This window comes from Halichoerus grypus, chromosome 3, assembly GCF_964656455.1.
Source record: "Halichoerus grypus chromosome 3, mHalGry1.hap1.1, whole genome shotgun sequence".
Classification (NCBI taxonomy): Eukaryota; Metazoa; Chordata; class Mammalia; order Carnivora; family Phocidae; genus Halichoerus; species Halichoerus grypus.
In genome coordinates, this window is record NC_135714.1 from 180,730,145 (window position 1) to 180,755,180 (window position 25,036).

At 49.1% G+C, this 25,036-nt stretch overlaps 1 protein-coding gene across 12 annotated transcripts in view; it reads right to left on the minus strand.

The window, feature by feature from the left end:
* Window positions 1-25,036, minus strand: part of RBPMS (RNA binding protein, mRNA processing factor) — a 169,761-nt gene that overhangs the window by 15,035 nt on the left and 129,690 nt on the right. For 5 of the 12 annotated variants that reach the window (XR_013446641.1, XR_004921928.2, XR_004921929.2 and 2 more), the window contains exon 6: window positions 11,053-11,183. Coding sequence is in view for 7 of the 12 variants with exons in the window: in XM_036107103.2 (XP_035962996.1) it covers window positions 11,053-11,183 (131 nt within the window). In the remaining 5 variants the exon portion in view is untranslated. Of the gene's footprint in view, window positions 1-3,046; window positions 3,065-8,178; window positions 8,407-9,801; window positions 11,184-25,036 lie in introns of those variants that run through there. The other 7 variants (XR_004921927.2, XR_013446640.1, XM_036107102.2 and 4 more) reach the window with 3 other exon arrangements.

Genomic DNA, 25,036 nt, shown 5'->3' on the forward strand with positions numbered 1-25,036 from the left:
CTCATTGTGAGAGGGCAAAGCTGTATTCCTCGGGAGCCACCAGCAGGTAGTGAAGTTCATTTAAGGCAGGGCCAGAGTCATTTTCAACACTCAATAGCAATTAAGGGGATGAGGGACCAGAAATTCTTTGCAAGCAGGTAGGCTAAAAACATGTCACTTTGTGAATTTAGGAGTATATGCAGGATAAGGAAGAGAGAAATAAAGAAGGGAAGTGTGGGAGGATAGGAAGGAACAGGGAGGGAGGAGTACAGGGGTGCAGGAGGAGGAGGCAAAAGGGAGGAGAGGGTGAGTGAAAGACAAAAATTTCATACCTACCCATGGCTTATGGCTTTGTGCATCTGAATCCACTTGCTCACTAAGCAAAGGGCAGAGTTGGAGCTCCCTTCCTGAGACAGGTGGTAAAGGAGGGGACGGGGGCACAGCCCCATGGCAGGTGGGGGGCTGGGAACCTAAACACACAGCGGGAGGGGATGGGTCTGTGTGCACTGGAGTTGGAGGGAGCGTGGTGGTGGCGACTGGTGCTGCCTGGGTGTGGGGCCGGGGCGCTGAGCCCCACGAGGCCAAGACATGTTGGTGTTTCAGAGACACAGGAAGAGGGAGGTCTGACCAGGGGGTGGGGGCGCAGTGGATGGCACGATTTTTGGTGACAGTGACTGCGAGAAGGAAGCCCTTCATCTCCCACACGCCCACCCCAGCCTCAGCCAACCTCAGGTGCATGCTGGCCTCTTCCACCCACACCATCCTCAAACCCGGAGCCCTGTAGTCAGCCTGGTCTAGAACCCCTGAGCACTCCAGGGTGCTAAGTAGACTGACTCTGGGCTGTGGGCTCTAGGAGAAGTCGTACCCAGCTCAGCCGAGCTGAAGATGGCCCGCTGGCTGATTCTCGGGGAGGATGTGGTGGTGATGGAGTCAACAGAGGCCCCGAAATTCATCACTCTGTGCCCCATGGCTTGGACACCACAGCCCCTGCCAACAGGGTGGCCCTTCTCACTCCGCTTTCAGCTCGGAGGCATGCAGTGGCAGGCACTTGCCAGCAGAGGGCAGCGCCCCCGCCCGGCCGAGCCTGAGCTGCCTGCCCCGCGCTGGTCCAGGCGAGCGAGCTGTTGGGTGCTAACTAATGCTGTCCTCTGGGACGGGGCTGGGGGGGACGGACCCCCACCTGGGCTGCTTGTTCTGCTGTGGTTTCTGGCTCCGGGTCACTCGTGGCCACTCCGGGCCACTGCCCAGCGGCCGCTGTAGACCGTCGTCAACACTGGGGAGACCTGTGCTTCCCTGGCGCCCTGCCCGCGGACAATACGGCAGCGCTAAGTCTGTGCCATTGGCCTTCCATGTAAGACAGGATCCTGTCTGTAGAAAACTGCACGTGAGCTCGCGCGCACACACCCCCCCAACTGCACACTCACAACCCTGCCTACGATCCCAGGAGCTTCTCACGTCCCTAGAACAACCTCTACCGATATATGTGATCCACGGCAACACCGCTGCCCGCTCCGCCAGACCGCTAAGCACACCATCGCACACACTGCGGCCTGTGGGCCCAGAAGCACCCGGAAGACGCCGGGACGCTTCTCGGCTCCAACTCAGTACTGCCGAGTCGTTACCGTCCGGTTCACTATCCGGGGGCCAGCTGTATGGGATTCCACCACCACACTTCTTCGGGAATGCTCTTCGAAAACACAGTGGCCCTGCAAAGTAACACTGAGGTCCCCCACACCTTAGCACGGATGGCACCGGCTCCCGCGATGTGTGTGAGAGCTCGGACAGGAGAGGAGAACACCCAGAAACAGAAATACCCCAGAGCAAAAATAAACTGGAATGCTAGAGAAAGTAGTAAGTATCCATAAAAGTCGTTTCTATCCTCTTCCACTTACAGATGAGGAAACTAAGGCCCAGCGGAGTGAAGTACATACAGAATTCACAGGTCCGAGCATGTTGCCGAACAGGAAGACCCTGACTGGTCTCGAGAGCGGAGCCCTCAGCCCTGTGGCAGACAGTGCGGAGCAAGCGGCGAGAGACCACGGACCCGCGCTGTAGCCCCACCCCCTTCCAGGGGCCGCCTGTCCTCACCACGCCAACCTTCAGAAATAGCACGAAAAGTGCCTACCAGGTGCTGTTTTCTTCTCCATGAAATAAAGGGATCAGTCTAGACCAGCAGTTCTCAGAGTGTGGTCCCTGGCCCACTGGCGTCACCAGGGAACTTGTCAGAAATGCAGAAAGCCCGGGGAGAGAAACCCAAGTCCCTGCATGTCACAAGCCCTTTGGGAGATGATGATGCACACATCCAAGTTCGAGAGACACTGTTCCTGTGTGAGGTTTCGGAAGTGTGGCTGGAAGCAGGCTGTCTAGAGATGCTCTGTGGTCAAGGAAGTCGGAGAGAAATGCGGTCTCTGCCCCTTCAGCGGAATCGAGAAGTTCCACCATGAAAAATCCCGTTTGACTTGATTTAAACCCTGGGTTTCCCAGGTTTATCTGCCCACAGAATCTTTTTATTATGTTCACCTGAGCTTGCTGAGAAATGCTGGTGTGGAAGACCCCTTCCAGGGGGTGACTTTCGGTGGATCTGGGAGGCTGAGGCATGCCAATATGGCATCCAAGTTTCTAGCTCTTAACAGAACTAGTCAGAGCTGGAAGACCACCAGACCAGCTAGGGGCCCTGGATGTCTGATCTCATCTGTCAGAAGCAGGGAAGATTTTCTTACCTTTCCCGAAGCAGGTGCTGTACCTGAACACAGATTTCCCCAGCACCATCTATTCAGAGCCGGGCTCTCCTTTCTAAGGCATGGATATTCAGGTTTCTACACTGGGCCCGAGAGGGAGCGCTGACTACCCTGCTGGGGCTCTCCCAACATGGAAACAACTGCAGCCAGCCACTCACACATTCTTTAGTTATAACCAGCCCTGGCCTGCTCACTCCAGGCCCAAGGATCCATTCTGAGCACCGAATAAAGCACGTCGGGTCCTACAGCAAACTTTGCTGAAGGCTGCCAGGCTAAGGAGAGGCTGCCAAGCCAGGTGCACACTGCGGTCCAAGAAACTCCAAACTCACCAAAGAGACTAGATTGATCTGCAATACAAAAAAGATGATCATCTTTATGGGACTACTCACAGGGTTCTTTAAAATAGCACCCCTGCCCTATCTAACACAGTGCTCGCCAAAACTGGAAAAACACGTTTACTCCAGCCCTATGCCCCTGCAAGATCTCCCCATGCAGATGGTGGCACGCTGCTGAGGCCTGAGCCCAGGCAGCGACGAGGTCTAGACCCCTGTGAACACCTCCTGCTAAGACCAGTCAAGGCCGGGCTTAATTACCCATAAGCCTTCAGGGATAATTTTCTCTCCTGGGCTTTTAGACTCTTTCCCTGTCTGTCCTAAGCACAAGCCAGGTTCTTGCCTTCAAAGAGGCATGTGAAATGTGCTCAGACACCCCAGAAGTTCACTCAAGACGCCACTCGGGTCGAGGGCACCCAAGCGTGTAACATCCTGTGTCAGATTAAGTCCACAGTGGCTGCTTGTCATCCATATTTAATTCTGCCAGTCTGTTAATTTTTAACTATGTTTGCTATCAAGGGCCATTAGAGGTCCCCAGGAGCCGAGCCCAGTGAAGCGAGAAGTACTTCATGGCAGAGTGGATGAGGCTTGAAGTTGGGGTGTCCCACTTTCCCATCCTGTCACTGAGCTCTGGCCTTCCCCACCGGCAGCACAAAACCTGAATAAAACATGATCCCATTTGGAGTTGATTTGCCTTTTTTCCCCTGTCAGAATTGGTTTTCTTCAAGGAGAAATTCACTTTCTTTTCATGAAGGCTACATTTTGTATTTCCAAACTTTCTCTGTAGCCTTGGTTTTGTTTCCAGAGCACTTAGAATTCACATACTTTTAGATGGTATCTGGGTGCCCATTCCCAGGAAAAGAAGGCCCAAGCCCGGGTGGAGGGCCACCTGGCCAAACCAGAGCCTCGCCTTGGCATACACCATGGCCGCAGGCTGCCATTCTTGCCCTGGCACCAGCTACTTCTCTTCCGCACCCGGGAACAGAGCCTGGGCCCTTAGGGTTCCCTTGGTGGGGTGCTGGTCTCGAGTCCCTATATCCTAACTGCTTCTAATGCTACAAAGGGAGGGCTGGGAGCCTCTGGGCCATGCCAGATCAAGTTCCGACAGAGAGAAGGAAACAGAAGAGCTAGGTTAATAATTACGACCCCATGCCAAGCATTTTACTCTTTCACTCGAAATAACCCCATCAAGTAGATATTCATTCTTCCTACTTAGAGATGAGGAAACCGAGCTTCAGTGAGGTTAAAATAAACTTGCTTAAAATCCCAAAGGTCGCACAGTGGGTGGAAACGGTCATTAAAACTGGCCTGTTTGATCCCGATTCCGTGCCAGGCCCTCTGCACCGTCCTACTGGGATGTCAGACCACTTACTTGTTGATCATCCTAAGGACGAGGTGGGCTCATGGACTTGGGAGGAGCTCTCATTGCGAAGGAGGCCGGGGAAAAAGTCATAGGCCCTAGGAAGTTTAGCCTTACAAAGGCCAAAACGAAACATGCTTGAGACACCGGAAAGACAGTGCCCCAAAAGGAGGAAACCCTGTGGCCCCCCAGCCAGGAAGAGGCCCACTTGGAGCTGCTCTCTCGGTCACGGCAACGGTAAATTTGAGGAGAGTCTCGCTGGGGTCCCCAACCACGGCTGGGGCCACCACACTAGGGGGCTGCCCAGCGTGGCGAAGTTCGGGGCCCGGCAGCAGCTCTGGCCACAGGAGCCAGCTACCCCTGTGAACTCTGGCTGAAGGCCTCCGGACTGCTTCTGAAGAGGCCAGTGCGGATGCGCCGAGCGCTTCCGTCCCTCACTGCCCTAACTAAGGGCTCCCGAGTTCTCCAGATACTGAGCCGCAGAGGAGGGGGTGAGGACAGAAAAGGTAAACAGGAGGTCATTTGCTTGGCCAGGGTGGGATCCCCTGGGGTTGGGCCACAGGGCTGTGGAGAGAGTGACTTCCCAAGGCACAAGAGGGGACGCTGCCACCTGGAAACGAGACGGGGCAGAATCCTAGCGGACGGACTGTGGGAAGAATGAGCCACAGAGTCCAGGGAGGAACGGGCCGGATGACCCGTGGGTCTTTCTCTTCTCCAGTTTCTCCGATAGCAAGGCAAGATAAGGCAGCAGCTGGAAAGTTCAGGGACAACGGGTCTGAGTAAAGCAACCCACAGGAACCACTTGGTCTCTCTGGGAATTCAGCTGTTTCCCACTCTTGATCTACTTCCTGTCAGGGATCGGTTCTCTCCCGACAGGCGTGTCCGGGCCTGGCCGTGGGGGAGGGCGTCCTGCGGGCACGCGTCCTCCGGGCGCTGGCACAGGCTGCAGACACCTCACGGCTGGACGCAGGGCTGTCACTCTGGCGGCTGTCCCCAGATGCCTCATCCTGCTCGCCTGTCCCTCGTTTATTCTTCCCAACCTCTGGCCTTCCATTCGGCCGCAGCCAGGAGGGCTCTGCAGCCGCCTCAATGTCGTCAAGACGGTGCTGGATGCCGGAAGCGTCTGAACGATCACTGCCTCGTAGGGAGCTAGGCCTAGGTGTTCTCCTTGTTGAAAACCACATGCTCCTTAAAAGGCTAGCATTTATGGCGCACTCTCTCATTCTAAAGATTTTATTTATTTGAGAGAGCACACGAGAGGAAGCACAAGACAGGGGAGGGTCAGAGGTTTCCCCGCCGAGCGGGGAGCCCAATGTGGGGCTTGATCCCAGGACCCCAGGATCATGACCTGAGCCGAAGGCAGACGCTTAACGACTGAGCCACCCGGGCGCCCCCAGGCCCTCTTGTTCTACATGAGGGATTATTAGGCCCACTTTACTGAAGCCCAGAGAGGTTACTAAGGCACTTGTTCAGTCGAGGTCACACAGCTCGTAAATGGCAGAGCCAGTGTCTGCCCAGGTAGCCCCAGAGCCCGCACTTCCAAGCCCGTGCTACCACCAGGCTCAGCCCTCCTGAAGGACTCGAGTTCCGGCACAGGCCAGGCCTCGTGGGGCAGGCACACAAACAGCCCCGAGGTGGTGCTGGGAAAGGAGAGGGGGCTCTGTGCTCCCTTCTAAGTGGCAGACACACGCCCAGAGCTCAGAGGAGGCCAGCACTGTGAGCTCAATGCCTGGCCGGCCTGCCCCCCACCTGGCCTCCTATGGGAGTTAAGCCAGGCGCCCCTAGACGAGAAAGCTGAACCGAGTCAGGAACTAGACAAGGCTAGCACATTCAGGAGACAGAGCACCCAGGGGCAGTTTCTCCTCACAGTCTGACCTTCACGGGGCTGTAAGGTTTAAAGGGAAAGGTACATTATCAGAGGATTAACAGTTTCATCGATGTCTAAAAACAATTTAAAGCCTTGGGCTGATCAGCCCCCAAAGGCAACCTCTGCAGTCCCTCAAAGCCATGCTCTCCCAGATAATCACAAGGCCTGGACTGCAGGGAGACAGTGGCCACTGGAGAAAGCCAGGCCTCGAGGACCAGGTCTCGGGCGGGAAGAGCTGATGCCATCTGGGAGGCCCTGAAGCAAACACCCTGAATCTCCCGACTCTTCCCTTCCCTTTGGGAGGGTGGCCAGCTGCTGGGATGCCGAAGCCCCCTGCCCCTCCGGCTTTGTTCACGGCTCCCTCTGCAGGACCAGCCACCCTTACCCACTGTGCGCGAGTCCCGCCCCACTGGGTGCTCACCCAAGTCGATACTCACACCTGCCCTGCTCCCTGCCTCCCTCAAGACACTCCCTCTCTCCTGGGCCGTGCGCTTCCACGACACTCCGTGCCAAACCAGATCGCTTGTGTCTCATCTCAGCATTCTCCATAGGGCATAGTGACAAAGGAGAGGCTTAAAGAAATTTGTTTTTATAAAAAAGTTTAAAGATTCAGTTCGCAGTTGCCTTTCGCTGAGTAAATGCCTGGATCGGGCGGGCGGGCGGGCGGCTCTGCCGTGAGCACCCGCAGAACATTCCTGGCCCTTCTCTCCCCCCGTGATCTCTCTTCCTTCCCTGTGTGCCTGGGTCACTTTTCCCATGGTCCATTTTTATATTGATTTTGGGTTTAACCTTTACAATTTGTCCTGTGTGACACAAGGCACCTCCCAAGGGGCATGTCCTGCCCTGGAAGTCTGTGTTACAATTTTAGAACCTTCTGTTGACATGCAGGTGATGGGTTCCAGCTGTGAGCCGTGGAACAGCCCTGGAAGATCTGCCGTGACTCAGGGCAAATGAGGCCCCTGGAGAAGACACAGGGAACCGGGACTTGCTCTCTCACTCCTACTTACCTGGACAAGTTTCTGGCCCAACAAGGTGGCTCTGGGTCAAGGGTAAATGGTATTCTGTTTCTAGAATGTAATGGGAACAGTGCACTTCATTGGTTTTCTCTCTGCCCCGTCAGCAACAAGACTAAATAAATAACTGGCACCAAGCAAAACTGAATGGGGACCGAAAAGGCTGAGCTGTGTGAGGACGACGTGGCAGGAAGTGCTGTATGTGCACGAGAGAATTTTCCTAAAAGCCATGGATGAAACCTGCCCTCCTGTTCACAGTGACTTTCAGAATATATTTAATAAATTTCAAACACCAATGACCTTGAAAGTAAACAGGATGATCATGTCTAAAAATGTTAATGATCTTCTTAGAACTCCGTTGTTTGCTGCATCAAGTTGTTCCTTCATCTCTACAAACGACATGGCAGGACTGCAGCCTACAGTCCCATTACCTTCTGCAATGAGGCCTCAAAAAATAAGTATCTTCAATTTACAGACGGAAGCTGGAGCAGAACCAGAAGATGTGACTCCTGATCTTCAATGACAATTTCTGCCCCTTGGGTCCTCCTTCCTCGGGAGCAGGGCGGACAGACTGGAAAACACAGCTCTTTCTTCACACAGGCTTCTGATAGCCAGACACACCACCCCTGCTGATGCAAGATCTCCTGGTAGAGGCGACCCACACATGCTAGAAAGAGAATCTTCCAACGTGCAGCTCCTGATGGCGCAGGAGCCCAAGAAGAGAGCAGTAGCAGCAGGGAGGCCTCGGCTCTGGGCCACGCCTCCCCTGGACGCTCTGAGGCCTTCTCCCACGTGGTGTGTGCTCAGCGTCATGGGCCCAATTCTCCCACAATCTCATAGCTCCAAACTCGCATCACCACGAAAACAAAACGCTGCAGTCTACTTGAGATAATTTTTGCTCTGATTAAAATTTTTATTGAAATCTCTCAAATGTTACCAAGAAATAATTTTTGCAAAATGGGGGAAAAATAGCTAACAAGCAAATTCAACATGGGAGCTCCCTCTGCTGGTCTGCAGTAGGTTGGTATGTTACAAACACATTCCCAGAGACAAATCTAATTTGCTGGAGAAGTGGACAAAAGACAGGTGTGTTGGGCTTTGCCTCAGGAGAGAAACACTAGAAGAAAAAAAAAAATCCAAGTCTCAAAACAGAGCACAACATTGCTAAGAAAAGCAAAATAATATAAAAGCTTCTCCAAAGACATACAGTAAGATCTCCAAACAAAACCGGAACCATCCACTAAGGGGATGTTCCGTTTTAGTCTTCCCCACTGCTCTACCTCCAGTTAATAAAAATTCTCTCAGGCCCTTTGAGTGAAGGTTAAGTTCTTATTCCCTTGTCTTTGCCTCCAAGTCTCTTCTTACAGGCTTCTCATCTACTTAGAGAAGAAAGTTCCAAGGAGTCAGTGGAGTGAGGCCTTTCCAAAATTCCAACAAAGAGTAAGTCTTTGGTGAGCCAGCACTGAGGCGTGGAAAGAGCAAGGCCTGGGAGTCAGGTGACCTGGCTCCAGTCATGGTAGAGCCACTCGCGACTGTCGAGAACTCTCCATCTTCTCCAGTCTGTCTCCTCAACTGTAAAATGGGCCAGACCTGCTGGATCGGTAAGGCCTCTACCAGTTCATTCTAGGATTCTCATCTTGGACAAAGGAATTTAAATAACCGTATCTGTTCATGAGCCTTGGTTACAGAACCCAAGCTTGCACTGGGAATGACTCCAAACAAGTTTTGGGGTTGAGCACAAGGATCTCACTGATTTCAGATGAAAGTTCCACCAACTCTAGGACCGATGTGGCAGAGCCAAGTGGATTCCAGGTTGGGAAAGTCTCAAGATCAAGACAGGGAAGGGCGCCACCCTGAGCAAAACATCCCACTAAGTCAAATGGTTGAGTCCATCTAATCTTGGCACTGTCTCTAACCTTTCTCACGATGGGCATGGGCTTTCTAATCTCTTAAGACTCTTCAGTTCCTTCTCCCATACACCCCCAGATAGACTTTGGATTTCAATCATTATACGAAGCAAGGCAAGTTACCCGGATGTTATTAAGGCCCCAAAGCCACCGTTCCCACTCCTTTCTGGCCACTGTCAATTCTTGCTTTTCCAGGACAATGGTGAAAGGCTTTGCTGCTGATTAACAAAGCCACTGATATTCACAATACTCTGCACACCTGGCACCGTTCCATGGTATTCGGAACATTTGCCTCAACTGTCAGTTAATCCTTATTTAGGCGGTCTAGGAAGAGGAGCGAAGACATCTCCACAGATGGTGGGGGCGGGCCCACAAACAGAGGGGGCCTCTTTGACTTGCTCCCCATCACCTACAAAGTTATCCCCAAGGCCACTGCGAACATTTCGATGACTCAGCAGAAGACAGCCACAGGTTTAGGTTTTATCCCTTCTCCCTCCCCTGGCCCCTGCGAGGAGCCCGAGCGCTGAGGACTGAGGCCAAGGCAGCAGCGAGGGAAGGGAAAGCAGAAAGCACGGCCGATGTGGACCCCGGGCCATCGGGCTCCGAATCCTGGGGCTGCTCTAAGTCCTGTCCCGAGCCAGCAGCTCTCACCGTCACCCTCTCCTTTTCCCTCACTACCTCCTTCTGCCAACACCGAGGGTCGTCACTTCGGGGGCCTCTCTCTGTAGTCTGCCTGCTCGGTGCCCGGGAGGCTGGGCCGTGCACGCGTGCACAGAGCATGGACGGCTCGGCTGGGACGGAACGGGCGCGTATGCAGCCGGCACCCCGCCTGAGCCCCTGGCCGCGAGGACGTCAGCTAGGGGGCTGCTTGTCCGGGCTTTAGTCAACACAGTGAGTTCTGTACAACATGGAAGTTTCCCGTCAGAAGGAAGAGTTTTCTGGGAAGCTGTGTATTTCATCCAGCCTTGTAAATAAACACTAACAAAACAAACAAAAACCCCACCTGTCTGTCCAGGCCAACGGTTTTTCAGAAACCAGGCTTTTAGAGGAGTTACACGTGCGGTAAAACGAATGAAATCTATATTCTCTCCTCTTTGCTGGTGATCCTCGCTGAATCCTAACATTACTTCATTACTACTGCTTGCACTAAGAGCAAAACTAAGAGCAACATCCCCCCCCGCCAAGGGGAGAGGGAGGGTTGGGACGTGGGTAGTAATCTTTGTGACGAAACAAGGGAGTTTTATTTAACTAAGAAGGGAACTGGGTCCAGACAAAGACCTTCACCTTGACCTGTAATTACATTCTCCACACTACACTGTACCTCCTTTTCTAAAGGTGGAAAAAAAGGAATCCTAATCTTTCCTGTAACATCTGTAAGCTAGCACACGGTCTTCCTGGAAGCTTCCAACTTTCCCCTCTGGCCACTAGCTCTCCTAGAACCCGAGAGACGAAATCCCTCCACGCACAGACACACAACTCCGGCAACCAGCGCGCGCCTCCCTCGGCAGCTCCCGCACGACCAGGCGCACGCGACTATGTTCTAGGGACGCCCTCGGGCTGGCTGGGGGCTGGGGGGGGAACCTGCACCCCGTCTCTCGTGTGTGGTATGAGGGTGAGATCATTAGGGAAGAGAGAGGTGTCACTGGGGCAAACATCAGGCAGTGGGTGATGTCATTGCTGTCAGACGGTCCTCAAGTCCTGGAGGAGTGTCAGCTTGATTTAGAGGGGATCATTAATCTCTGGAAGGGGGGTCTGTTAGCTGGATAGGTGTTAGTTGTATGGTGTGCTCTGGGGAACCAGGTTTGAAAGGACCGGTGGTGGAGGGAGTGAAGTCGTGGCCGATGGGTATAAATTACCTGGGCATGCAGTGAAGCGGGATAGGTGAAAGCAGGAGGAGGTAGAGCAGGCGCTAACTCCGCTGGGTACAGAGGGTACGGGGCCCACACTTCAGGGCTACTGGGGTAAAGTGCAGGCACTGTGAGCTCATCTGCAAGAAAAGAATAAGGGAAGAGTTAGTGGTTACCAAACAGCTGCTTTCAAATCAGAAACAAAACACCAAATAACCCCGAGCCCCCATCCAGTCAGAAGTCAAATTACTCTCATGCTTTCAATAACCTGTGGGTTTTGGTCCCCAAACTCTAAGCAAGGGAATGGTAAATACAAAGTGGAAAAAAGCAACCGGCATCTGCTGCCTGTCTGGCCTGCTGGGATCTCAGGCCTGGGCTCTGCCCTGGACACTCTGATGTCTTTCCAACCAGAGCTGGGGGGAAACAAGAACAGTGGGGATTTCCTGCCCCAAACTGCACACGTGGCCCTCAGAGGGAGAGAGGAAGAAAGAGAACCGGTAGGAAATATCCCATGAAAACCCACTGCAGAGCCTTTGGGAGAACAATGGTTTACTGGCAGGGTCATGATAGACCAGAACAACTGTAGGCCTTCTCTGTTTATCAGTGTAATTACTCCTGACAAATACATCATCATCACCAAGCACTTTCCATTCAGCTCTCCGAAGCACGGGGCCAGCCACTGTACCTGCAGGGTGTTTAAGATGTCAAAAATGCAGAGAACAGAAGTGAAACAGCCTGGAGTATCCTGATTAAAGTTAAACTCCACGAAGATGCAAATTAGAACACTCGTAGTTGCTGCTTACACTGACTGTATTTTCTAGGGGAAAAAAAGTGAGTCGTGTTGCCAACTGACTGGTCTGAATCCGATTCCATTCAGGTCAAGCTGCAGTTTGCCAGACTGAAGGGCAAGTGCCCGGGGCTGAGAATGTATCAGGAAGCAATCCATTAAAGTAACAGCAAACACATGAGGGAGCATCTCAGCAAAGAAAAAAAAATCACATCAGTCGATAGTTATGAATCTGGACTCTGTGAAGCAGCGATCTCAGTATGTGCTTTTATCACCTGTCAAAATCTGAAATCAAGGAGGCCAAGGATGCTACCCGGGGCTGCCGAAGGAATCAGAAAAAGGCGACTGTCATAAAGCCATTAGTGACTCTGCCATTCAGGACTTTCCAGAAGTCTAGAGTAGAGTGCACGTGACCCAAGGTCGAAAGGGTCATTTCACTCCTTCTCACATATAAGCCACCCCAGGCCTGCTCATTCTGTGTCTCCCTTATCCTCTCCATCCTCCCCCCTTCCCCCAAACTGTGGCTCTGGGAACGCTTTTCAGTATGGGAAGGGGACTAGAGACAGAGAACTTTCCCGAGTGTGATGTGGGGACTACTCTATGGAGCAACGGGGAAAGCAGCTGAGCCTATGGGTGCACAGGGACCTGGTGAGTTTTTCCACAGCCAGCCAGCATGGCAAGAACTACTGAGAAGATGGGGAGTCCAGAGCTGACTGAGGACTATCCATTCAGAGGGCAGCGTGGGGATCCCAGCAAGGCAGAGAACTACGCTGCGGCTGCCCCAACTCCCCGACTCCCTCTCTCAACAAGGCAGTTAAAATGTCCTCTTCAGACTTGGCGAGGGGAGGGCAGACTGTGTAGGTTAGACTGGAGAGCCAAGCCCAAAGTGCGGACTCATCGTTATTATTCAAATAGGAACACAGTAGCATCCTAAGCTTCTTCAAATGATCAGGTCTACACCACCTATTTCCAACTCTAGGGTGTGTAGTTTCTGTCAGAAAATTCCTTACGGAGGGGGTGGGAGAACGCTTCACAGACCCCTGTGTTTCCGGTCACGATGAGACCATATGATTTCCATTAGAGCAACTCTTGTGGGAGCCCCGCTCGTGGAAACGAACTGCTGCCAGAACCCAGGCCTCGGATTTTAAACAAACAACCATTCTCAGGAATGGCAAGCTATTATTGTTGTTGTTGGTACTGTTGTTTCAGCTACCATGCTATTTTAAGACATTGAGTCTTTTTTAAAAAAAAAGTCAAGAGAGTCTCAGGACCTAGCACACGAATGTCTTCGCCCAGCCTTGCTCAGCCCTACTGTGACAGCGGATGACTGACTAACTGCCATCAGACAGGACTACGCAGGGCCTGCAGCCTGATGGCAGCATGTCCTCATCCTGTGGCCTCACAGGAACTGACCAAGTTGGGGGTGCTCTAATCTGATCCACTTTCCTTTAGAAAGTTTTAAAAATGAAATGTCTTTTAAGATGCCTGATCCTAAAGAGACAAATACTGGAGACAGGTGGAGTCAGGATTTCAATCTCGGCCTTGACAGATGGGATTTATGATTTCCAGACATTTCCACATTTTTATCCTAAAGCATTACTTCCCATCGGGTCTAGACTCATGCTCAGAGACTATTTACTAACATTTGCCCAAAACCTAGCCCAGCAGGATGGGGCATTTGCTTCCAAATCTCCCACACCCAAAGCCTCTGAGTAACAGAAGTCAGGTAAGTGAAGTGGAGGCCTAGGAGAGACTGGAGTGAACTTGCATTTGATCAGGTCTTTCATACCTCTCATCATCTCTCCCTTCTCCCCTTGAGAAGGAATCTCGAGTTACCATAAATGTCAAGAGACATGCAGCACAGAGTGGGCTGATCAGGAGGAGGATGAGGACGATGAGCTCAAAATGTGCCAGCGGAGATGTTCTGAGCTGGAGAGTACTGGGGGAAAGGAGGGCAGTGAGGAGGATTTCTCCAAGGGTTGGCTAGTGAGCGCCCAGGAAGGGAGGATCCAGGGCTTCACCAAGTCTGCGCCCCTGGGGCCAACTCTGAGACTAGCATTTAGTGTGTAATACTGTTTGCTGGACTGAACGGTACCTGGTGGAACATTCTAAAAGTTGCTTAAAGATACACCACTGTTTTATTAGAGGAGTTTAGGAAATATCCATAGGACCTAGATCTAAGATTTCCTAATCTGTTCAGTATCTGTCACACTAAAACAAAAATGAAACAAAAAAAACCAGCAAAAGAGCAAACGGGGCTCAAACCAGAACAAATGCTACAGAACAATGATCTTCAAAGTTCAAAATAAAAGCAGTGGAACCGTTTCTTCAAACTAATTTTTCCCAGAATCTCTTTTTAATTTTTTTAAAAAAGATTTTATTTCTTTGACTGAGAGAGCACAAGCAGGGGGAGCAGCAGAGGGAGAAGGAGAGAAGCAGGCCCCCCACTGAGCAGCGAGCCCGATGTGGGACTCGATCCCAGGACTCCGGGACCATGACCTATGCTTAAAGGCAGATGCTTAACCGACTGAGTCACCCAGGTGCCCCCAGAATCCCTTTTAAAATAGAAGTGTAGCAAATTTTGGTTGACTTAGTGGTGGTGGTGGGGTTGAACTGGAGGACCTCAACCCCCATGACAGTCCCCAAGGTCCACTAGGGTTCCAGAGAACAGTCTGAAAACTGCTCTTAGAGCTGCACTCACCCAGGGACTAGTTTGGAAAGTAAGCTCCTCTTCAAGTCTCTGGAGACTGAACTCATTCCTACCGCTCCTGGAAGCCCACCTGAGAGAGGGCCATGAGCAGCTGGAGCAGGGGAAGAAACCAAGAACACGGCAACAACTGGGCTAGAAGCCAACAGGCTCTCCTAACACAGGCCTCAGTGCCCGAAGTACCTTGGAATGCTGCGGGAGTCCTCCAGGGCGGGTTTAGGGCCTCACAAAGTGCAGAAAAATCTGAGCCAGGAAGTGTAAGAGGGGAAGTGACAGGAAGAAAGGTGCCTATTCTGCTAAAAACTTACTAGGATGGCAAGACTGAAGAAAGAGAAAGTTTGCTGCCGTGGGCCCATTAGGATGACTAGAGTTCAGGGAGGGGGTGAGACTCCCCCCTGACAAAAGAGCCTCCTGATCACCCAGAGTGAGCCAGGCCTCAGTTAGCAGAGGGATCAGGAGGCCAGAGCTTTTTGTCTAGGCCTAATCCGACCCTCTCTTGAGAGGGTGGGTCAGGCCTTTCCCACTGCCCCAGATTTCCCTACATCCTTTCTCCTTTAGCACCTCTGAGGATAAAGTTTTTGAGGGCTCCCAATATACATCTGAATAGGCTCTTTTCTTAGCATAAGAATATGCAACCAGAAGAGCTCAAATTGAATTCTGACAAACAAGGACTAGAAATTTCCAACTCCACCTTTTAATCCCTTTGAAAAGAAAAAACTGCAGTGTCTGATGAAGGTTTAAACCGAAAAGAGCTCAGGAAGATCAGCTAGTCTGCCTTTTCATTTTGGATGAGGAAACAAACCTGCAGAAAGGTGAAGCTTCCCGTCTAAAGTCACACTGAACCAAAGATGAACGACTCTCAGAAACAAGAGCAAGAGGAACAAGGACAATCTTTGATGAACTTAACCTGAGTACAGCTGAAAACACAAGTTCCAAGAACTTTAAGTCAGTATTTACTTTGCCTCTTGGATATTTTTATTTGGATACATTCCACAGCAACCTCATACTCAACGTGTCCGAAACTAAACACAGTCCCTCCAACTGCCTGTCCTCTTTGGGTCCAGATTTCAGTAAAAGATGCCCCTCAGTTGCCCAAGCCATGGTGACCTGGTAGTGTTTCCCCAAGGTCCTACCGAATCCACCCCACCATCCGCTTTGATTTTAACTACCACTGCTGGGTTACTGAAAAGGCCTCCTTACAGTCCTCCTGGTGGCCTCGATGCAGTCAGGACAACTTTTAAAATACACAGTTCTGCAATGTCACTCTCCTGCTTAAAACCCTTCTATGATTTCTCCTTGCTCTCAGGACAGTGTCTGAACTCTGGCTATCATGGCCCAGAAGACCACACATGACCCTGCCCTCATCGACCTTTGAGACCCGCCTCTCATCTGCCTCCGCATCATGGGCTAGGACCAGCCCTTTTCATTGTGTGACCATGCCTGGTTCTCTCCCACTTCTAGGCCAGGGGCATTCTTCTCTCCTTTCAACTGGCTAAACCCTTACTCATTCTTCAAAGGACTCCACTTAGATGTTCTGGACTGAGGTGGGTGGGTGGGGGGGGCGGGGCGGGGAGCACCTTCTCTTTGTTCTGCTGGGTCTTCTATCTCCCCACCAGGCCGCAGCACTTACCTCCAAGACTGCAAGTTCTCACTCTCTGCTCACCCAGTGCCTAGCACAGAGCGTCACAAAGTATCAACAAGTCAACTATACTTGATAAAACCAAGGGAAAAAGAAGAACATAACTTCTATCTTGCCCTTCGGAGGAGGAAATGATCAAATTGTAGGTTAATTCAATTCTATGTGGGAGAGAAATATACACAGAAAGAGGACAGCTGTGAGAGCATGTAAATGTGACTTCTTAAATAAGATTACATTTCAACCCGGTCTTAATAACACATTATATTTGCATATATTTTTATATACAGCTAAGAGCGTGTATATCCATTATCATTCTGGATATCCATTAAAAGCTCTGGAGAAAGGGCAGGAATTTAACAATGAGAAAAAAAACCTATCCAAGGTCTCATAGTTAACTGGTCTCAGCTGGAACCAGAATTCCGGTCTGTTGTCTCATGGCTCAGGGTCCCTTCCATACACCATCCTGCCCCCGACTCCCTACTACTAGTGGTGGTGACCACCCTAGAGTGCAGGTGGTCTTCATTTCTCGTTATAGCATACTCAATTTACTAGAATAAACCCAGGGACAGAGTCCTTCAGGAGAGCTTGCCTGTTAGATGAAGAATTTGACCAGGAAAAAAAAACAAAACAAAAGGCCCAAATATAATGAAAAATTCCATTTTTAATGAAAAAAAAAAATCAATTTTGAAGAAAAATAAATCAAAGACTCTTAAACAACCAACTCCCACTCACACATACCTCACAAGTAGCTGATCCATGTCTGTTAAGTAAACCCCTCAAAAATCAGTCTTACGAGGCTGATTCTTTTGAGGACTATCCTATCCGGACACATTCTCTTCTCGTGTTAGGGCTACGAATGCAGCCCATGCCAGCTTCCATGGCCCAGCACACTGACTAGCGCTGGCAGTGGGTGGAATAGTGCCCTCCCCAAATTCACATTTGCCCAGAAATGTTTTTGAAAACAGGAATTTTACAGGTGTAATTATTTAAGGATCTTGAGATGAAATCATCCTGGATTTAGGGAGGACACTAAATCCAATGACTGATGTCTTTACGAGAGTAGAGGACACAGAGAAGAAGGTGATGTGAAGATGGAGACAGAGACTGGGATGACTTGTCTACAAGCCAAGGAATGCCAAGGACGGCCAGCAGCTACCAGTGTTAGGAGAGGCACGAGATAGTTTATCCCTTGGAGTCTCTGGAAGGAACCAGCATTGCTGATACCTTGATTTCGGACTTCTGTCCCCCTAAACTGTGAGAGAATATGTTTTCAGCCATATTTATTGTGGTTGCTCTAAGAAATGACAGTTCCCAGAGAAGGTCACATACTTTCACTGGCTCCCCAAGAAGGGAAGTGTCAGGGAAGAATCCGAAGATTTGGTGAAAAGCTCAAAGGATGTCTTCAGCACCACCGAGCACAAATCACAAATGCAGTTTCTGTATTCTGCACATGGAGCTAATCGTCCTAAAGGCTCGAGACACCAAGAGAAATCAAGTCTGTGCTCAGCTCTCTTCCACCTCTACTACTCTTTATGATGGCCCTTGGCCACTTCCATTGTTTCAATTATGAATTCTCTTTAGGGTAACTCATTAATTTACAGCTTTGATTTCCACTCCAAGGTAGGCATTCCCAACTCATCCAGCTCAACTCATCCACAAATGAACTCACTGTCACTCACAACCAATTCCTCTTCTCACCTCCCCACATTTTCCTTTATCCCATTTATTCAGGTTCAAAGTCTCCTTCATTTCCCATATCCAAACAACTGCTAAATCCTATAACAGCAAAGCTGACAAAGACACTGACAGCAATGACAGTAGTAGCTGGTGTTTACCGAGCACATACAATGAACGTGTTACACGCTGTGCTGGTGGCTCCTCGTGGGAAGTATGAACACCTTCCCTTCCACACGGCAAGGAAGCAGAGACACACATATTAAAGAACTAGCACAGGACTCAGCAAGTGGTAGAACCAGGATGTGCATCAGTCATCTCAGCCCAGATTCCAACCCTTCACGCCCCTGCCTCTCCAGACGATTAGGTCTCCTCTAGGCCTTTCTCACTATCTTTTCCTTTCCACGCCTCCTTCTACCCAATTGCAGGTTCTAGTCACCTAGACCGATTTAACAGCCTCTTGACTTTTTAAACTGGCTTCCTGCTAACGCCCACCGTCTCTCCACTCCATTCTTTCTCTCCTAACCATATGCCTGGAGTAACTCTTCAAACCTGCAGGAAGGCCAACCCAGACCCACAAAGTAAGTATGCCAAGGAAATTCCAAAACCAAGCTAGTCTTGATTCAGCTGGCCCAGAATCACTTCCCCTCCGGTTAGTGATTTTTTTGTCATGCCTCTGAGCAGTCACTGCTCTTCACAGTCCTGTTCTTTCGTTACCGTCCAGCTGTCCCAGGCCAAAAAACCATCCAACACAATCCGTGGTTTTAAAAGGATCTGATTCCTGACCTGAGAGTTGAAGGGAACCCAGAGCATATGCCGGAAGAAAACTGTTCCTCTGGGGACTTGATTCAAGTCACTGGTTATGTGTTCCTGCTCCTCACCACTGGACACGTCCATTCCTTTTCTGCCTTGAGACCCGCAACTGCAGGGTTGAGGGTTCCGCAGCCTTTCCCCAGTCAGTTCCCTTCCCAGACATGGGCAACTGAACTTGGAGGGTATTCTGCCAGCTTCTCTGAGACCTTGGCTTCCTTAACAAGTGCAATCAAATCTAGATGTTTAACAGGAGTGGCATTTCCAGAAAGTGTTGGTTTTATATCATATTAACAATACAAAAACCTCTGCCCAGCCCCACTCTGCTAGAGATCTGGCTCAGCTTCCCGAGGCTGGACTACAGCTCAGCGGTACTCACAAGCGTGCCTTTCCAGGTCTGACACGAAGCAGGCACTCAGTAAATACTTGCTGAATGAATACACCCTTACTTCTGCATAACATACCCACTCCCCCTCTTTTTCTGTTCTAGAACTGTATGGTCAAAGTGAGTCTTCTGCCTCTTTTGTTGCCCAAACGACCTTTTCCATCTGTGGTAGAGAATTTGAACTGTAAAGGGATTTCCGTATTGTACACATGAGTGGTAGTGGCTAGCCTACGGGGCTATTCGCATATCGAATGATAATAATAAGGGTATTTATACAGCACATATTTTGTGCCAAACACTTCACAGACTTTAGCCGATCCATTCTCCACAACAGCCTTCTGAGGTAGGTACTGTTAGTATTATCTCCCTGTCACGAATGGAGGATGTTAAGGGCTTGGAGAGATTAAGTGACAGGCCCAAGGCCATGTAGCTGGGAGCGAAGCCATGATTTCAATACAGACAACGCGGCTCCAGAGCTCATGCTCTTACCCACCAAGTTAGGATGGTGATTTTGTCTAGCCAAGCGCCTTCCCCTCAAACCGTAAGGCTTAACTTCTTAACCAAGTTAGAAAAGATAGGTCACTAACTTCAAAAAAACAAAAAAGAAAATACTACTTCAGGGTGGATGGATAACATAAGAGGTAACATTTTGAAAACATGACAATTCTGATCTGCTTTTCGGGGACATCACGATTTTTAATTAAATGTATAAGAAAAGCATACCCATGAGGTGATCTTCACGTCTGTTTTCCAAAAACTAGTTAAGAAGACACATACTATGTGTATATGAACACAGTGAAAGAGAAAGGAGGCATGCGAAACTGCAGGTTTGGATCTGAGAGAGGACAGATGAGAAATGTCAGCAACCTGTGCTGTCCTGAAGAGTCCTGGAGGCAGTAGAAAGGGAAGAAAAGAAACCTCTTCCTTCCTCTAAACAACGTTTAGCCTTTTCCTAGAACTTCGAGTTGCCACTCACCTTTTCTTGGTGAGGGAGGAAAGCTAAAAAGGGGAAGGTATTTTCAAGAACACAGGGAGGCACAGGTGCCTTTGTAATGAAACTGCTACTTGAACAGATAGATCTTTGTATAGTCTATAAAAATGGAGCATCTACCAAACCGTTTTATTAAACTCTAAGCTCCTTGAGTGCAGGGCCTGTGTGTTTTGCTGTTTTGTATCCTCGGTGCCCAGCATAGTACATGTTATAGAGCAGACATTCATAATTTTTAATAAGTGCTGTGTTAGGCATAATTCTTTCAGTATATCTTTTTTTTCCTTTGAAATAAATTCTAAGAGTAGGAAAACTATGTCTAAGGTGATGAGGATTTTTAAAAAAAGATTTATTTGAGAGAGAGCACCCCTGAGAGAGCGAGGCGGGGGTGGGCAGAGGGAGAGAGAATCTCCAGCAGATTCCCTGCTAAGCGCTGAGCACAGAGCCGGGAGCGGGGCTTGATCCCATGACCCTGAGATCATGACCTGAGCCAAAATCAAGAGTCGGACCTCAACCAATTGATCCACCCACGTGCCCCTAAGGTGATGAGCATTTTTAAGGACCTTGATATATCTTACTGTGTTCAACTGTTTCCATATTACATTCCCAATAGAAATAGATACATTTGTACCAACTTTTAAATATGACCACATTGGGAATCATCATTAAACATGAAACTAAACAAAAACAGTTTGATAAGCAAAACATCTCTCCATTATTTTGATGTGTTTTCTTTGATAGCTGACAAAGCTGAACGGCTTCTTAGTCGGAACAGGTGCTGCCTAGAGAAGGCTTCAGGGAGGCATGACGCTCTCTTGAAAACCCAGGACGGACCCAATGCCCTTCCGATAGCGCCCTTAACGGCACACATGTACCCTGATCGCTGCACTTCTCACTTGTACTGCTAATGAGCTCTTTCCGTCCCTTTCTTACTTCCCAAACTGCAATCTCCTACTCCCGGCACCTAGGTTTAGCACACACAAGATACTCGATGAAAGTTTGTTAAAGTTAACTGATATTACCGAGTGGCTGCAACTTCTTACACTATCACAGTTGAGAAACATATAATCAAGCCAATGATTTCTAGCTTAGCACCTTTTCTTGACTTTTAAGAAAACGTCAGTCTAAATCTGTACAGGTTCCAGTCTGGATAAAAAGGCAGAAACTTCAGTAACTTGTCACAGCTATCAGTTTTGAAGAGATTGAAAGTGACTTACGGAACTGAGGAGTCAGTCAGAACTTCAAAACATACCTGGGAGAACAACAACACAAATCCAGATGCACAGTGGCCTATGGGCTGTGTGAGGAATTCCCAAATGGAGTGTGTGTCTGAACTGAGCTCTTGCTCTCTGAGCTTAGCAACTCTCCCCGTCTTGGTTCCCCCCCATCTATGTTCACTGGCTGCCCTCAGCTATTTGCCCTTGCTTTATGCACAGGGAATGTCAAGAATATTCACAAGCCATTAGCAGAGCATAATATACTTGGCTGCGGAGCCTGCAAAGATGAAAGGTGGGTGGGCCACACGCACAAAACCTGTCACCCCCCTCTTCCCACCTTCTTGGTTTTCTCTCATGTCACTGTTGCAGTGACCCTGGTCTATAGTCTGTTCCTAAAAGAATTCTGAGGTAAGCAGGAGTGGCTATGTCAAAAAGTTCTATGCATACATTATAAAAATCAAGAAAATTTATCCACCTTTATGGAAATAACACGCACAAAAAAGGCACTAGCTTATGCTAACATTCTGTATCCCAAGAGGCCTTTCCAATCACCAAAAAGAAAGAGCCCACAGATTAAAAGGTGTCAGTCAAACACAGAAATAAAGACCTAGTGTAGTAAAATGCCATGGTGTCTAGAGATGAACAGCTGAAAAATCTTACTGTTCTTTCTAGCTTCTCAGGTGGTACTATAATTTGGACTCCTAGAAATTCAAACTAAAACTGCAACTATAAAACTGAACAAATCAATTAACACATATCCTTTATCATCTTCCTGACTGAGAGGGTGTGGGCACTTTGCCACAGTAACCACCCCCAACCCTCCTGGCTGGCTGTGCACTGAGGATGAGGCACCCAGAGAATGCACCAGGGCCACAACTGGGGTCCATCAAAGCCAGGAGGAGTATGGTAGCTGAACCGCATGTGTCCCAAGCATAAACATGCTTTCCCCAACTATTCTTGCCCCAGCCTCTACATGGTACTTGGTGAAGACACAATATGATGAGGACTCTATCCCTCATGGTGTTGTAGTGTTATCTGAAATAGGATTTTAAAACTGACCTGAATGCCTGATCATCATCATCACCCTACAGAAAGTCTTCCTTAGTCTATCAGATGCCTCAGCACCACGATGCTGACGGCTATGGTGGAGGCTGCTAAGTGCTGCCCTGTGCTGAGGGGTTCTAAACATCCCTTTCTGGGAGGCTAAAAATCCAACACTTAAAATGGAAGGTCTCACATTGCCAATCACTGTGAATATGAAAAACCTAGAGGAACAGAGCCGTCAGTAGACCTGGAACTTCCTGTCCACAGGTAACAAGGTTGCTAGCACAAAGAAAACTCAGAAACTTCTCCTTTTCCATCTTCTCCAAACTCCTCCTCCCTTCCTTTACTCATTCAATTTCATAATCTGGTGGGTCAGATTCAATCCTGAGTGCAAAGCAAAACCCCACTTGTAGAAACATCTGTTGCTGTCTGTGAGCTGCTTCCCTTTGTCCCTCCAGGTTCTCAGAGGCGACAGGGGTTCCAAATTACCCTGAAGGACAACTCTACCTGCATACTCTGTGATGGCACCAAACAAAACGTTTTCTCAGGGTACTGAACCATGAGGACACAAGATGGATGAAGAAACTGGGCAGTCACCAACTAGAGTAGCAAAAAGAGACTAAGCTAAGGTTCTTAAAGGCAGCTCAGGGCCAGCATGAATGAATAAACCCACAGTACCAAAACATGTAGTCAGGACTACTTTCTCTCCAATTTTACCACTTCTCTGTCAATGTTTGCAATGAATATTTACTAAGTACCTACTGTGGGCCAGATGCCGGATGAATACCATCATCTTTTATTTCTCCAGCCCAAATGTGGGGCAGTGATGCTGAGCCACAGAAGGACCTCATTCTCTACAAAGTTGAAAGGTAATTCCTATTTAATTGAATGTATCCAGGCGATCCCAGGGTAGGGTGGGGAGAAGAATGTACTTGAGAAAAACTATGTGGAAATGGAACTCCTTATTAATTTCATAGTGGCAGGCTATTAGGAAGATGTGATTTGTCATCCAGAAAGTGCTGGAAGAGCTGTAAACCCTTCAGGGAGCCAGCAAATGGTCACTGAAAAGAAAACGGACAAGAGAAGAATGACTGACCTTCTTGTGTCAGTATTACACATGAGGTAATTCCAGAAATGTGGTCAAAAGTGACCCAGTAAGTTTCACCTGAAAGTCAAACCGGTGCTTCCCATCTTTAAGTCTTTTAGTTGTAGATGTTGCTAGCTGCACAACCTCGGACAACTGACCTAATTTCTCTGAGCCTCGGTTTCCTCAGGTAAAAATACAGACAACTGCAGAGATTCATCATGAAAAGGAAAGGAGAATCTGAGAGGCACAGAGCAAGTACGTGGTATCACACAGCGCCTGTTAGCAAATGGCGACACTAACATACAAAAGGAGGCGAGGACACGATCTGGGAGTGTGAATAAGGTTGTCTATGCAGTAGGCAATCTATCCTTACTACCAGAAAATTCCTTGGTTCATCACACTGACTGGGGCCATACTTGCACAGAGGCGGCAGCAGGGAGTGGAGCTTTGGAATGTGTGCCCTTAGCCACTTCTGTTTAACCCTGTTTCTTCCTCATTCTTTTGTGCCTCATACTTACTGTTCAGCTCTTTTTACTAGGAATGAGTTGGTGACCAATGGAAGATAAAGCTTTGCTAACTACTATGTTAACCACATGGCATTTTTTATTTTTAAAATAATACATTAAATGTTAATTAATTGAATTTAAATAAAAAAATAAAGGACACTGAAATTAAAAACAAACTGCTTTTAAGAGCAGAAGGCTTCCTTTAAAAGTAGTCTCACTGCCCTTCAGCTTCTCTAAGGGAATCTGATCTGCTCAAAAGGCCCATTTAACCTCAGAAATAAAAGCAGCCAAGTACCTTTGCAGACTGATCTACACTGTCCTGGCCACCCAATTCCACAGGCTACCAGACTTCCAAGTTACAACAGCAACTCCAGGTGTTGATCCATCTAGCCCCGACTGGCCAGATTTTCCCGTCTTCTCCCCATCTCTCTGCCTCATAAAAATCAGGTTCAACCACAAAGTTTAAGAACAACCATAACAAAAAGCCTAGATGTTAATTGTGCGGGAGGTTAATAGTCACACTGTTGACTTTCCAGTAAGATAAACAGTGCAAACTTGGCCAGCACTAACGTATACAACCCACCCTGTCATTCCTAAAGATTGTACTCATTCTTGGGATGTGAATGACAGCAAGAGTTCACTGGAGAGAACAGGGCATCCTAACCTGTTAGAAGCACTGAGATACCAAAAGAAAACTGGAGGAGTTTAGGCTGAGCTGCTCTATTTTGGGGAATGGTAAGTAATTCTATCTCATGAGGATCTTGAGTCTGTGATGAACAAATTACTCTCAAACTCTAAAAGAATGCCTGCCAGGGTAAGTCTTCCAGTTCTCCTCTGCCTCCAGTACCAGGAAGATCTGTGCGAGAGGGTCAGCAGGAAGGCTGGCTGGCTCTGGTAGGACGTCCGAGCCTTGGTACATGATCCGCACAGGAACCAAGGGGCTGGTGGGAGTGCTTCGCCTCCCCCAAAGCCAGATACCAGAACGTCTTAGAGTAGAAAGGGCATGCCCAAGTCATCCTGGTGTCAGCAAGATCCCTCAAAAATCTAGAACTGGCAGCTGGTTAAGCATTATGAAGACGCTCATAGAAGGTTTTAAAAAAAAGAATCAAGGAGGAGAATCTTACTGTTCAAATCCAGAGGCTGGTTAAG